This window comes from Myotis myotis, unplaced genomic scaffold (genome assembly GCF_014108235.1).
Source record: "Myotis myotis isolate mMyoMyo1 unplaced genomic scaffold, mMyoMyo1.p scaffold_m19_p_18, whole genome shotgun sequence".
Classification (NCBI taxonomy): Eukaryota; Metazoa; Chordata; class Mammalia; order Chiroptera; family Vespertilionidae; genus Myotis; species Myotis myotis.
The window spans coordinates 17,632,615-17,647,316 of NW_023416322.1; the positions used below are offsets into that span (position 1 = coordinate 17,632,615).

The window sequence follows — 14,702 nt, forward strand, 5'->3', positions numbered from 1 at the left end:
TAGTAAATTTTTAAATGATAATGTATCCAAAGGCCTCACCACATTTGATGAACCTTTTGTTCCTCAACACAGATGGTGGTTACAGAATTTATTTAGATAATACTTTATAAAATCTCAGCTGGTAGTAATGATAAACAGTACCTACCCCCAAAACACAAACACACACACACACACACACACACATACAACACTGCACTCACTACTCTATCAAATACCTATAATATCTATCAAATATCTATAACTATATTTTGCAAAAGACTACAGATCTGAATGAATTCACTAATGATGCAGAATTTACATCCACCCCCAAACTGGCAAATATAAACACATACATTTTCTAAGCACAAAGCTTATATTCACAAATAACTTTTTGCTTAAAGACAAAATTTCAATTAATAATCACAATGAGAATTTAGTTATTTAATGCAACCACTAATCTAATGTCACCAATAAAATCTAAACAGTTATATCACAAAACCAGGGTTATATTGAGTGGGCATGCACTGATAGTCTATACAATGTAACATTACAACAGAAAAAGTAATTGAATACAAAAGTTCCCGTGACTTTTCATGGTTTTCAAATTTCATGGCACAGTTTACCAAAAAAACTATAAAAACATATTTTAAGTATTTTCAGTAAAATGGTAAAAAATTGAATAAGCCTTTACGTTTTAATATTGGATTGAAGATTTAAAACCTCAAGCTGGCCCCAAAATGTCAAAAATGACAGATAAATAGTTCCAAGATCTAGATAAGACTTTAGTTATGGTTCTGTCTCCCCCCTGGTAAAAACCCTGTAGGGTCCATTTCTCAATGCAAACATGTCTTTGTAAATACTGTGATAATACAAACTTGGAAACATACCTGATAGCAGAACAGGGATGAAAAATAACACATAATCCCATCTTATTTCTGACCTGCCATCATAAAGCCTTCTGGGTCCAAACGCTGAACACTGTCCCTCAATATAAAACTAAATTAAGAAGACAATGACTTTTACTCTCCTGGCTGACATCCTTCTACAGAATTATCTTTTACTACATATCAAGGCAGGTCTAAGCTCTGTTAACTTGCTTCTTTAGAGTGTAATTAGCAAAGCACCAAATTTATAAACTGATATATGGCAACCCAAAATACTAAAAACATTTTTCAAACAGAAGCAAACATTTTTCCCCATATCATTAGTTCATATGCCATGTTATTAACTTACATAGCTACCAACACAGAAAAAATTGGGGAAGCTTTGAACATATCTTGTACTTTTCATCGAGGCTAAAGTGCAAAATATCTCCATATCTCTGATATTTTAATAGGAAAATCATCAAACATACATAATAAAGGAACTGCACTGACAGAACTAATACAAAAAGAAAGACCTCTTTAAATATATACCTGGAGATTACATAAGACCAATATAATATTTCTTTCTTCAGTGAAATCTGTAAATGAACCAAGTTCTCACTGAACTTGAGATTTTGTTTGATTCTTTCCCAGGATCAGAAATTCCAAAATTAGAGTAGGAGAGAAATAGAAAAAAAAATAACATTGCATGACAATGAACACTAAGTTCATAAAGAACCTTTCTGTAAAAAAAAAAAAGAGAGACAGAGATTACGGAAGATAAGACCATGAAAATAATAATCCTATGAGAACTGATTTTTGAACACAGTAAATTTGAGCTTTGGTCTTCATGAAATACTATAGCTTATATAGAAAACTATAAACATACAAGACTCCAGGGGGAAAAAAAGTCAAAATACATATTATTTCACATTCTGTAAGGCCTAAACTTTTGAGGGGAGGGAAAAAGATGGCCAACTGAATCTTAAGAATACAGAACCATGCCCTGGCCAGGTGGCTTAACTGGTTGGCGCATCATCCCATACACCAAAAGGTTGCAGGTTCAATTCCCAGTCAGGGCACATACCTAGGTTGCAGCTTCGACCCTAGTCAGGGCACATACAAGAGGCAACCATTGATGTTTCTCACATTGATGTTTCTCTCCCTTCTTCTCTTTATAGAAATCAATAAAACATATTCTCAGGTGAGATTAAAAAAAAAAGAATCCAAAATTATGAAAATTCCTGGGTCAAAGAGTGCTCCAAATGAAACCATACTTTGTAAAGACATACTACTTAGATATATTTTTAAAAGGAAAGAAAGGTTCTGAATAACTGTAGTCCCTTCCAAAAAGGAAATCTTAAATTAAGGGGAAAAGATCCTAAGAGTATAAACGAGGCTGGCTCAGGAAGGAAGTTGAACAACATATCCAAGATACTGTCCATAAAAGTAATGATGATACATCTTTAATAATAAAGAAATAGGCTATAAAAAAAGTTCATTATCCAGATTGGTTTTAGTAAAAGCTCATTTGTGCTCCTTTGTGGGTGCATAATAAAGTTCCATGGGTTTGTTCACTTTCCAGTATTTCTCACTGACCAATTCCAAAGAAAAAGAGCCATTTAATACCTAAAACAATAAGAGAGAAAGAATTATGAAAACTGCTCAAAGCATAGTATTCCATCTCATTATTAAAAGTCCACCTTTAAAAAAAAAAAGCTTAGGATAAACTTGTCACTTATACTATTCATAAAACATATCAAAAAGTTAACTACCCTGTTCTCTATCTCTCGGGGTGTCAGGATCCTGTCCTGTGCCATTTTATTAGGCCCCACCCCACCACTGGCCACGCTCAGATGGTTAATTCACTCCCAGTTTCAATGGCCTATTATTTTAAACTGGAGGCCCAGTGCATGAAATTCGTGCAAGGGGCTCGGCCCCCACCACAGCCTCTGCCTCGGCCCCTGCCGCTGCAGCTTCCTCTGGAAGGTTGTCTGGTCTAATTAGCATATTATATTTTTATTATTATAGAATACTCACAGTGAACTGCCCACTGGCTGTTGCTATATAAATGGTATACTGCTTCTCACTGGCTGTATCAAGGTTCATCTGGTTTGATTCTCCTTTGCTTCGAAGTTCTTCTAAAGCTAACCTCACAGCCAGATACTTGGATAAGTGATCAACAGTGGCATTACCAGAAGTCTTTATGTATCTGGAAAAATAGATCATTAGAAATTTCATTTCTAAATTAATAATGAAAATGTAATTAGATTATAGGACTAAAACATTTCTATAAAATGTAAATGTCTCTATTACTGATAAAATAGTATCAGAAATTTAATCATCTATTATTTAAAAATTCCTTATTGAAAGTAGACTATCTACCAGGTCACAAAAGCATCCATAAAAATGTGATATAAAATGATAAAAATCCAACAAATATACACAGTACTGAGGAAAAAGAACAAACATCTCAACCCAATGATCAAAGTCCTGCTGTCGACAGCAGCAAGAATATGACCAATTGCTTATTGTTTAAAAATTCATCAATTTTCTGGTGTTTAAGACTGAGCATAAAAGTGCTAATCTTGGGTTTTTTTTTAAAGTATGGTATACTCATCACTTACTCACTGAGCAAATATTTGATGTTTATCTGCACTCAATGGCAGGCAGAAAGCTGAGGTACAGTGCCATCCTCACCAGCAAGAATTCTGGTGTTTATTGGCACCCCAGTATCACTGTTAAGAAATTTAAGTGACCCTTTTTTCTCCCTCCTCTAGGAAGGAGAATCAGGTCATTCCTTTCGGATATCCAAGTGTGGATGGGAAGCATGGAGGAAAAAAACAACAACCTAGGCATCAAGAATATCCAAATGAACCCTGACAGTCAACTGGATGGCAAATATTGCCCTTCTTTCTTATGCAAAATTGCCTTTAACTCCCAATTAAATTTCCTGAATTCAGATAATCTAAAACTAACCCACACACTTACCTTGTCTGTGCACTGTCATCTTTTTCCATCAGTGTGGGATGAGGCCTGAACACTAACTCAATTTCACTAGCACCATCCATTACTGGATCAATTGCCACTGTTGCATTATTGTTATCAAGCTCAAGCCCAGAATCATCTGATGTTTTGGTCCGTTTGTTACTGGGCCCTGCTTCCTGATTGCTGTGTGTGGATGCATTACTGCAGTGAGAACTGTCACCATTGTCTTCTGCTCCACTGCCATTTTCAATCTGTTGTTTCTTGCCTCGCTGTAGTCTAGTTAAGAAACAAAAAGGCGTTGCAGAAAATGTACTTAGGCATTTTTAATGAACCCCTTTGAAGCATGTTTACAGAACTTTAGAATTCTAGAAAATTCTAGAAAAGCCCAGTAGGGGGCGTGCAGGAGGCAGCCAACAGATGTTTCTCTTTCATCAATGTTTCTATCTTTCCCTAGTCCCTCTCCCTTTCCCCTCTCTCTCTCTAAAAAAAAAGAGAGAGAGAGAGAAATTATTTTTTTTTAAAAAGAATTGTGTAACTTTAAATACACTCAAAATTTAGTACTTTATAACTATATATGATGAAAGGTGGGTGGGAACTAGAAATATTGGGGGAGGGACACTTTGTGAAATATATTATTGTCTAAACAATATGCTGTATACCTGAAACTAATAATGAAATAATAGTGAATATAAACAGTGATTTAAATTTTTTTAAAAATTATAATACTTTATTTTGCTTTACTAAATACAATTTTAGGTGAGTTTAATGGAGTTTAACCTCTAAGCCAGTGGTTAAAAGTTGCTCTTTTTTTTTTATAAAAAAATTTTTTTTATTGATTTCAGAATAAGGGAGGAAGAGATAGAAACATCAATGATGAGCGAGAATCATCCACTGGCTGCCTCCTACATGCCCCCTTAGTGGGGATTGAGCCAGCAACCAAGGCATGTGCCCTGACTGGGACTCCAACGGTTACCTCCTAGTTCATGGGTCAAGGCTCAACCACTAAGCAACACTAGCCAGACTAAAGGTTGTACTTTAAAACCACTCCTGAAACTTTAAATAGTGATGCCTGAGTCCAATCAAAGATTCTGATTTAGTTGGTCTAAGGTGTTACCTGAAGCCCTAGGATTTAAAAACTTTCCAAGTGACTCTGAAGTTCAGCCAAGGTGAGAACTAGACATGGATGGGACTCTACCGGCATCTCCTACTTTGGAAAATGATGAGGCCTGAATATATTAGATGTCAGAGAGAAAAAGAGAATGGGAGTGAGAAGGTGCCCAAATTATGTAGGGTTTTAGAAGCCAAGGTCTTTTAACCTGAGTATTAATAGAAGTTATTAGAGACCTCAAAGCAAAGGAGAATCATGATTTGACTTTCAATTTAACAGAATCACTCTGGCTGCTGTGCTGAGAATAGATTATGTGGGGGTAAGCGCGGAAAGTATAAAGACCACTCATGAGGATTTTTCAGTTCTTCAAATGAAAGATAATGGTGGCCTAGATAGCAAGTGGAATGATGGAGCTGCCATCAACTGAAATGAGCAAGAATGAAGAAAAATAGGGGGTAAGGACAAAAAAGTTCAGTACATGTCTATACATGGTAAGTTTCAGATAAGAAATAGCTAATAAAATACAAAGGGAACCAGGAAAATATGGTCTCCTGAAAGCCGGGAGAAGAAAATTATTCAGAGAAATTAATTTGTAAAATGCTACTAAAGTAAGATGGGGTCTGAGAATCAGCAATTAGATTTCACAATGTTGACACCACTGGTAACTTTTGATAACAGTAATACAAGGAATTAAAGTCTGACTGGAGGGTTCAAAAGGAAATGGAAGAAGTAGAGATAGTGAGCACAGACAACTCTTTTAAGAAGTATTGCTATAAAAAGAAGAGAAATAGAACAGTAGGTAAGTGGAGGGAGAAGTGGGTATAAAAGAGAATTCAAAAGTTCTAGTGTTTTAAATGGAAACCCAGGCATATAAGATACCTGGAGGCATATACCACACTTGCATGAAAATGTAATCTTGCAGAACTACTATTTATTACTTTTTGTATTTTGTCTTTTTCAAAATGAAGGCTGTTAATAAATTCAATATTTAATAAAGTATTCAGGAAAATGGCCACCTTCTTCCCCATATACCTGTTCATGGCCTGTATCTTCAGTCCTTCCTCAATGCTGTGACTGAGTGCTTGCTGATTATTGTGCTTATTAATTCTGGCTAATACTCTCTCTTGATGAGCTTCGTACTCATCACGACTTGGATAAATTTTGCTGATGAGTGCATCAAAGTTCGGGTCTGGCCTTAGTGATCGTTTGGAAACTAGCTTTTTCCGACATGTAGGACATTCTTTATTGCTAAATAAAAAGAAAGGAAAAACAATGTAAACAATGCCAGTACCTTTAGGCTAAAGACAAAAATATCTAGCTTCTGGAATAGTTACATTATCTTAATTCTAATATCTTTAAGAAGTCATAGAAATTTAAACTGATTAACTTAAACTTTATTAAAAATCTGACTAATCTTGGGTAAGCAAGATTTTTGAAAACCTCAGATACTCTATACTACTGTCAAAGGAAAAATTTGATTATCACCAATGATAATTTATAGCCACTTTTAGAAATAGAAATCAACTCTTTTCCTAATATTAATTTCCCCTTTCTCATTCCCATGACATACAAGCAAAAAATAATCACCTATGTTAATTTATGTTATCAATTCTTTTATTAAAACAATTCATAAGGATACCATTTTGTATACTTAAATAGAAAAACCATGGCTTCATAATTTCCTCAAAACAAATAGGAATCCTATAAAGCTTCTGAAAATGTATAAAATGAATTGTTTCAAAACAAAGATACTCCAATGATTCAAACCTAGAGTTTAGAAAATTTCCAATTCTCAAATGAATACTTCTAGAGTATGTACTTCTCAAAATCCATAGAGCACTGTCTTGGTACAGCTGAAGTACCTAGTATAACTCATTTCAACATACCCACTTCTGAGGGCTGTGATAATGCAGTCTGCACAAAAACGGTGCAAACACTCCTTTGTAGTCATGGTGTTCTTCAACATATCCAAACAAATTGGGCACATTAATTCACTGTGTAGACTTCGAGGTGAAACCACAATTTCCAAGCCATCCGTTATTGCCTCCTGTAAAAGAGGGAACTTAAAATTTAAACGCTACCTATATTTTTATTGTGGATAAGTTCAAATACACAAAAGTATTAAGAATGACAAAAATGAACATCTACATACCTATCACCCAGCCACTACCACTGTCAGCTCACAGCCAATCTTGTTTCGGCTATAACGTCCCCCAATTCCTTTCACTGCCTCCACCAATGCGTTATATATAAATGCTTTTATTTTAATGCTAAAGATAATATATTAATGTATCTAAAAGACAACTAGGAGTAAATTATCCTGGTGTAATAAAAAAAAAGCATTGAATTAGGAATCAGATACCTAGGTTTTAGTTCTAGCCATATTAACCAGTTATGTGGTTCTAAATAACTATTTGACATCATTCTTTACCCTGCAAAATGAGCAAGTTTCTTCCGTCTTCAGAATTACACCATTTTGATAATATAGTTCCCCCCTTTTTTTATCAGTGGCTTCACTTTCTGAGGTTTCAGTTACCTATGGTCAACCACAGTCCGAAATTTTAAATGGAATATTCCAAAAATAAACAACTCAGAGGTTTTAAATTGTGCACTGTTCTGAGTAATGTGATGAAACCTTATGCTGTCCTGCTCCATCCCACTTGGGAGGTGAATCAGCCCTTTGCCCAGCATATCCCCACTGTATACACAAGCTACCCTTACATTGGCGACAGGAGCCTTCTCAGTTATCAGATCAACTGTCTAGGTATCTTGAGCTGTGTTCAAGTAACCTTTATTTTACTTCCTAATGGCCCCAAAGCACAAGAGTAGCGTAGCGATGCTGGCAATTTAGATATGACAGAGAGAAGCCATAAAGTGCTTTCTTTAAATAAAAAGGTGAAAGTTCTCAATAAGGATACTAAGATCTATAGTAAGAAGGAATCTTCTAGCCATGAAATTGGCTAAGTTATAAACTAAACTTTACCCTAGGTATGTCTGTATAGGAAAATAGATGGAATTTAGTGTTTAGTACCATCTGTGGTTTCAGGCATGCACTAGGTGTATGAGAATGTAATCCCGTGGATAAGAGGGGACTACTGTAAGTTATACATTTCATGCCATCTATTAAAAAGATTTTAAGATTCTAATACAAATATTCTCTAACTGATACACAATTTAACTATTTCGTTTTAAAATCACTTTTTTGGAACTTAAAAAGTCTTGATCCACAAAAGCAATTTTACACAAAGTGGTCAGGTTCTCAGGCTAACTGATATAAACCAAAGTATATCTGAAGTATTTTTATTTGTCATGTCTAAAAAATGTGATAAAATGCATTTGGAGTTCCAATGTACACATCTCCCAGCTGCAGAGAGACTAGTGACTCCTACTTCTTCCTACCACTATCCACTCTTCCTACAAGGTGGCATTGAGAACAAATTACCTAGCTCAAAAGCCACCAATATGGCCCAGATGGAATAAGAAAAGAGATTCAGTAACTACTGGAAAGGAAGACGCAAGTAAAAATAAGGAGCTTCCCATGTTAGTGACACTCCCTTGTTTCCACTGCCTCTCCATAGTACCTGCTTTCTCTAAAGGGTCCAAGACTGATGACCCCACAAGGAAAGACAGAAATAACAGGTACTGTCCATAAAGAACGCAAGTAAAATATATTTACATTTACAATAACTATCACTATTATCAAGTGTCTGCATGTTTCAGCCTCGCTACATAAAGCACTTTCTATATTTTATTTTACTTAGTTTTAATACATACACAAACTTCTGATTTAGGAATTATAACCTCTAATGAGGAAATAATCAAAGAGAATGATGATGACTCAGCTAGTAAGTCTGTCCTGTTTAGAAAGAACTTGCCTAACAAAATCCCAACCCTGTTCTCCAGGCCTGTACCTGTGCAGGCAGAGCAGCACTGTGGGGGTAAGACGGGGGGAATCTCACAACCAGACGGGTATCACTAAAACTTTCACCAGACTCAAATGGGTGTTCAATACTGCTCAGTAATTGGTTTCTCTAACAAACTCATTTTTCCTTTCACTACAATATTGTAGTGAAAGGAAAAATGAGTTTGTTAGAGAAACCAATTACTGAGCAGTATTGAACACCTTTTCTTCTATCTACAGACCTTCTCCACCTAAACATTCAATACATTACCTTACCTCAAATTTCATAATCATCTTCTTTCCTATAAGGAGGAAGTATACCTCCTCCTACTGAAAATACATTCCTTCCTATGTTATTAAGTGTATCACTCATTTGACTATTCTATCTGCTCTCAGATTTTAGCTAACTTTCCTCCACTAAATCAGCCCAGAGTAGTATCTCCATAGAGTTGCTGCACAGAGAAATGTGCATGATGCACCTTAGAGCTGACAAGGTGGAGAGGTGGGGAGGAGAGGGGAATGTTGAACAAGGGAAGTGGAAGGAGTAATTTAAAACTTCCCAATGCTATGTCCCCCTCCAGTGTTTGCTCCATTTCTCTGCTCCACTGCAGAGCCAAACTTTTCTGAAGAATTGCCTATGCATTTTCACTTTTTCCCCCTTCGACATAGCAGCACAATCTATCAAGTGAATCTCTTGAAAAAAATCACCAAGTACATATTGCCAAATCTAATGTACACTTTTGTAATGCTCATCTTATTCATCTTCTGAATACTGTTGAAAACAATAACTGAATCCTCCTCCTTAAAACACTTCCTCATAGATTTTATCCCCTCTCTCTCGCTCTTCCTTGCTTTTCCCTGTCTCCTTTGCTGGCTCCTTGTCCATTACTTAATCTCTAAATGTTGAAGCTCCTCTGGATGAAGATCCAGGCCCTCTCCTCCTCTTTCTAGACGATCTTATCTATTCACCATGCTGTAAATGTGCTGCCAATCTCTAAAACTTAACTTTTAGTCCAGTTCTCTAGTTAGCATCACTGCCTGTCTTATAGGCATCACCAACTTAAAATGAGATCAGTTGTAAGTACGCTTATCTCCTTCAACCCTGCTTCCACTCCCAGTCTTCCCCATGTTTACCTTCTGAAAATAGTCTTCCCTACTTCCCCCAGCTATTATTTATTACAGCACTGAGGACTTTTCCTTTACCCAATCTCTCAAGGTATAATTCTATGGATGTTTATCTGTTTAATGTCTATAAATTCTAAGAGCTGGTGCTACATGTTTTATTCACCATTTCACCTAGTGCCTAGCTTAGGATCTGTAGAATATGCACTCAAATTATTTGTTGAATGAATGAATGAAGTGTCAACCAAATATACACAAGTCAGTACTACTTGTATATCAATTTATTATTACTGTTATATTCTTTCAAGTTTTCATTTTCTAAAAATGTATCCCAATTTACATATGTATCATATTTCCCATTATCTTAGTCTACATTACCTGAGGTGTTCGTTGTAATTCATATAAACTGAGTTCCCATGTTTTGCTTAATGGTTGAGTTCCATTTGTCTGCACAGCCTGAGACATTGCTAGGGATAAAAAAGAAAGAAAAAACAATTTTAGTATCTGAAAGGGAAATAAATCTCAAAAGTGATTTTTAGGAATTGTAAATCCTGAGGATAATAAAAATAAAAATTATACACTGGCTCCTCAAAAATTAAAAAAAAAAAGCTCAAGAATCTCTCCATTTATAATACAAACTACTAGAAAGCAAGAGAGACTAACCAATCTCTGAATGCCCAAAATAAACACACAGAAAGTACTTAATTATTACTGAAGGTATACAAAACAGTCTTAACCAAAACAATACTTTTTAAAAAAGTCATGGTCATGGAACTTAGAACTAAATCAGGAAAATTTGAGACACTACAGCATGGCCTCTAGTCCAACTTTTATCAAAGATACAAAAGCTGCTTTCTAGCACTTTAAGCCACTGATCACTCTGTTCTTAAGCTCTGCCCTCAAGAAAAACTGGTTAACCAGAACCTAACCTGCCAGGGTATTATCCAGAACCTCACTGACTTGGTGAAGGAAAATGCACAACTCTTGCGCATTCTAGCCATCCTATCCCCACCTATTGGGGAGACAGGGAGGGAAAAAACTAAGAACCAAAAATTGACAGCATTATTTGTAATATCAAAAAAAAGTCTATGCATGCCTGTCAATAAGAATATGGCTAATAAGAATATGTCAATAAGAATATGTAATATATAATATATATATTACAGAATACTATATAAGCTGTATGTCTGACATGGAGTTCAACAGATGTACACAACAAACATTAAATTTTTTTAAAAAGCTAGTTATAGAGCAAAATGTTTATCATGCCTGTTTTAGAAATTAAAACAGAATCCAAACACCTAAAGATGCTTGTGATTCTGAGTTCTGTTCACCATCTGTCAGCCACATCTGTCATTCTTCTCTTTATCAGTCTTGCTCATTTTCATTTTACAACCTTCACTAGCTCATCCTTCTATCTGTAACAGAAGGCTCTTTTCCCCAAAGATTTTCCCATAGCTAGCTCCTTCATGAAGTCTAACAAAATTCTTACTTTGCCATTCTTTCATGTCTTCCTTCCCCCCGCTCCCCTTACCCTCCCACTATGGCACTTTTATCTTATTCTCCACAATATCCCCATTACCTTGCACTGTGCCTGGCACACAACAGCTATTTAAAACAATACTTTTTTTTAAAGTCATGGTCATGGAACTTAGAACTAAATCAGGAAAATTTGAGACTCTACAGCATGGCCTCTAGTCCAACTTTTGTCAAAGATACAAAAGCTGCTTTCTAGCACTTTAAGTCACTGGTCACTCTGTTCTTAAGCTCTGCCCTCAGGAAAAACTGGTTAACCAGAACCTAACGTGCCAGGGTATTTATTGCTGAACACCTCAACAACGGTTATGATGGAAAGAAAGGAGCTCAAGTTAGACAATCATAACAGTGTTTGACCTGTTCATGACTAAAAAAGTGTCACTTCAAATTATCATGGGAAAGGGAAGACAAAAGGAAGATTTATCAGTTTCTATGCATAGAGAAAGTATTTTTGTGTTTCTGTATGGTTAGGGCCCGAAGCAAAACAACAACAGACACAGAAAAACACTTGTCCTTCAGAAAAGTCTTAAAACACAAAGGTAACTGAATAGGTAAGAGATTTATCTTTCTAGACATATGCTTTTATATTTCAGGAGGGATGAGAGTATGGAGACATTCCAGGGGCCTTAAAGTTTAAGACCTCTCTGATATCCACCCCGCCCAGAAAAGTTCATTTACATGCTAAAGATTGTATCCTCCTTTTCAACTAAGGAGAATTTGTTTCCATTAGGGAGCAAGGATTTCTCTCCCTTTCTCAGGAGGTGAGGTAACAACTACACAAGCTCCCAGATTCATATTTTTAGGTTCTTCGCCTACCAAATGAACATCTAGCTCAGAGGTCCTCAAACTTTTTAAACAGGGGGCCAGTTCACTGTCCCTCAGACATTCCACATATGCGCACTGCGGGCCTGGGACGAGTCGTAGTTTGAGGACCCCTGATAGCTCTTACGGCATAGCTTTCGGGGTAACGGGGGTGGGGTGGGGAGAAGAACTCAGGCACAGGGGAACTGATGCAGTTATTGCTGTAATAATAATCTATCCATCCTTGTCCCTGAAATTTTGTGTCTACTTCCAGGATAATATGAATAAATATAGCTTTTAAATATTTATCATTCTACCATGCAGAATTTGGTTCCTAAAACTACCCTATAATTTAGGCTTTAAGAAGACTAACAATTTTTTTTGAAAATGAATACTGTATAGAAATTATATTCAGGACAAAAGTACACTAAGTTCCCACATACCTTCTTTGAAGGGATTAAGATAATATATATAGGCCAGGAAGACTGTTCTCTGATCATCAAGAATATTGGGGTAAAGTGTAGAGAACCCTATATGGCCTTTATCCTTTGGTCAGACTAGGCAAACTAGGGAGCAATGATAAATTCTGAGTAAGCAATTCAACTGCCATCATAGCATTGCCTGCAGTATCACCTCATGAAAACCACTTGCAGCAGTTTGTAATCTAAAGTGACAACCATAAGACAGACACTAATTTCTGTAAGCATCTAAAGACAAAGTGTTCTTTACTGAAAGTTGTCATTGTACTAAACAACTGGAATATTCAACTAAATTATTTTTGCTAACCTAATAGCTTCTTTATCTAAAAATATAATCAACTCCTAACTGGCTTGTATTTTTTTCCACATCATGGAACACAGAGCAGAAACATTTCAAAGGTGAATTACAGAGCTTCATTATCCAGTCTTAATTAAGTTTTTGAGTACTGGTAACAGACTTAATGTTTTTTTAACCTCTATATAATTAAGTTATTGTTACAGGAAGAATAAATGTTCTAAGATTTTTTTAAAGTACCACTTAAAATGCAGACCTAGATAATCTAGATCATCTGTGCCCTCTTATAATATTTCTCATCACTCATCACTATTTCATTCTTCTGCACTACTCCTGCAACCCCTGTTCCACAACGCAGATACTTTCTTAATGGCCCAATACAGTCTTTCCCCAAAGCTTCAGATACACCTATCAAGGTCTAATATTAGGCAGCATCAGTTATATCAGCAGCAGCCTTGTTTTCCTTCTGTCCCTGTCTACCCATATTAGAAGCTAACAGACCCACAATGACAACCAATTGAGTAGGAAACATTTATTGAGAGCTACTATGTGATAGGAAATGAGACCCTCCAAGAGTTTATTGGCTAGTGGGCCCTGAACCATGTTTTCCATACAATTTGTAAATGCTACAAAAGCACAAAGTAGTAGTCACATGGAGGAGAAGTCAGAAAAGGGCTTCCTAGAGAAAGAAACTCCTCCCTTGGAAGAGGAGAGTTTAAGGTTAACTGTAAGTTAACCAACTAAGGAAAGGCAAGCAGTCCAGAAGGACCAACATAATAAGCAAAGGCACAACTCAATATGGGGTGTTTATGAAACTCCAAGTAGTTCACTACTAAATGAGTGAAATGTGAGAAGCTGAAATAAGTGAAGCCATTTAAAAATGGAGCCAGAGAAGCCATTCCAGAGGAAGTACTTTGTATACCTTGGGCTTTGAACCTTTGGAATATTTGAACTGGGCAAAATAAGCTTTGGACTGGGCAAAACCAACATTGTATTACAAACAACCATTTGCAAAGCCAACAGAAAAGCAGACATTCTGAGCACAAAAACTAATGATTATGGATTCTTTTTGAAGACAGAATCAGTTACCAGCCATGTATAGCTAAAATATTAACTCAGTTTGTTGGCACCAATAGAAATTTTTTTCTTCTATTCATGTAATTATTCCCTCCTTTTCTAATAAAAACCCCTTGTGCTCACCCTGTAATTAGGACATTTTTTAGGTCTCTGCCTGAATCAGTATTTCCAGAATTGCAATTCTTTTGACCCCAAATAAACACTTGTTGCCTCTCATTTTTGGTTTTTTATTTTTAGCTTAACAGAAAAGAGGGAGGTTGGAAGTAAAACAGAGGCTGAAGAATTAAACGGTGGACCAGATTAGGGAGGCCTACTATGCCTTGCAAAGATGTTGAGAAAAATCCACAGTGGAATGACAAAAAATCAGATTTACATTTGAAACACACAAATCAATTTCAGCAGCAGTGGAGGATGGACCTGTGGAAGCAAAATTTAGTTAAAGAACTGTGCAATAATCCAAATGAAAAAATGCCTACATTTTTATAATAAGTATGAATTAGAAGGGGCAGAGCTGAAAAACTCTTGGGAAGTAAAATACATGGGATACAATAAA

At 36.0% G+C, this 14,702-nt stretch overlaps 1 protein-coding gene across 2 annotated transcripts in view; it reads right to left on the bottom strand.

Annotated features, from left to right (window-relative positions):
- Positions 1–405: 405 nt before the first annotated feature.
- The window catches only part of RNF2 (ring finger protein 2), a 29,340-nt gene continuing 15,043 nt past the window's right edge, over positions 406–14,702 (bottom strand). For both annotated transcript variants that reach the window (XM_036342824.1, XM_036342825.1), the window contains exons 2-7: positions 10,340–10,428; positions 6,825–6,985; positions 5,971–6,186; positions 3,834–4,106; positions 2,883–3,054; positions 406–2,471 (exon numbers count right to left, since the gene is read on the bottom strand). In XM_036342824.1, the coding sequence (XP_036198717.1) occupies positions 2,370–2,471; positions 2,883–3,054; positions 3,834–4,106; positions 5,971–6,186; positions 6,825–6,985; positions 10,340–10,426 (1,011 nt within the window). In that variant the 5' untranslated portion in view covers positions 10,427–10,428 and the 3' untranslated portion in view covers positions 406–2,369. The remainder of the gene's footprint in view (positions 2,472–2,882; positions 3,055–3,833; positions 4,107–5,970; positions 6,187–6,824; positions 6,986–10,339; positions 10,429–14,702) is intronic.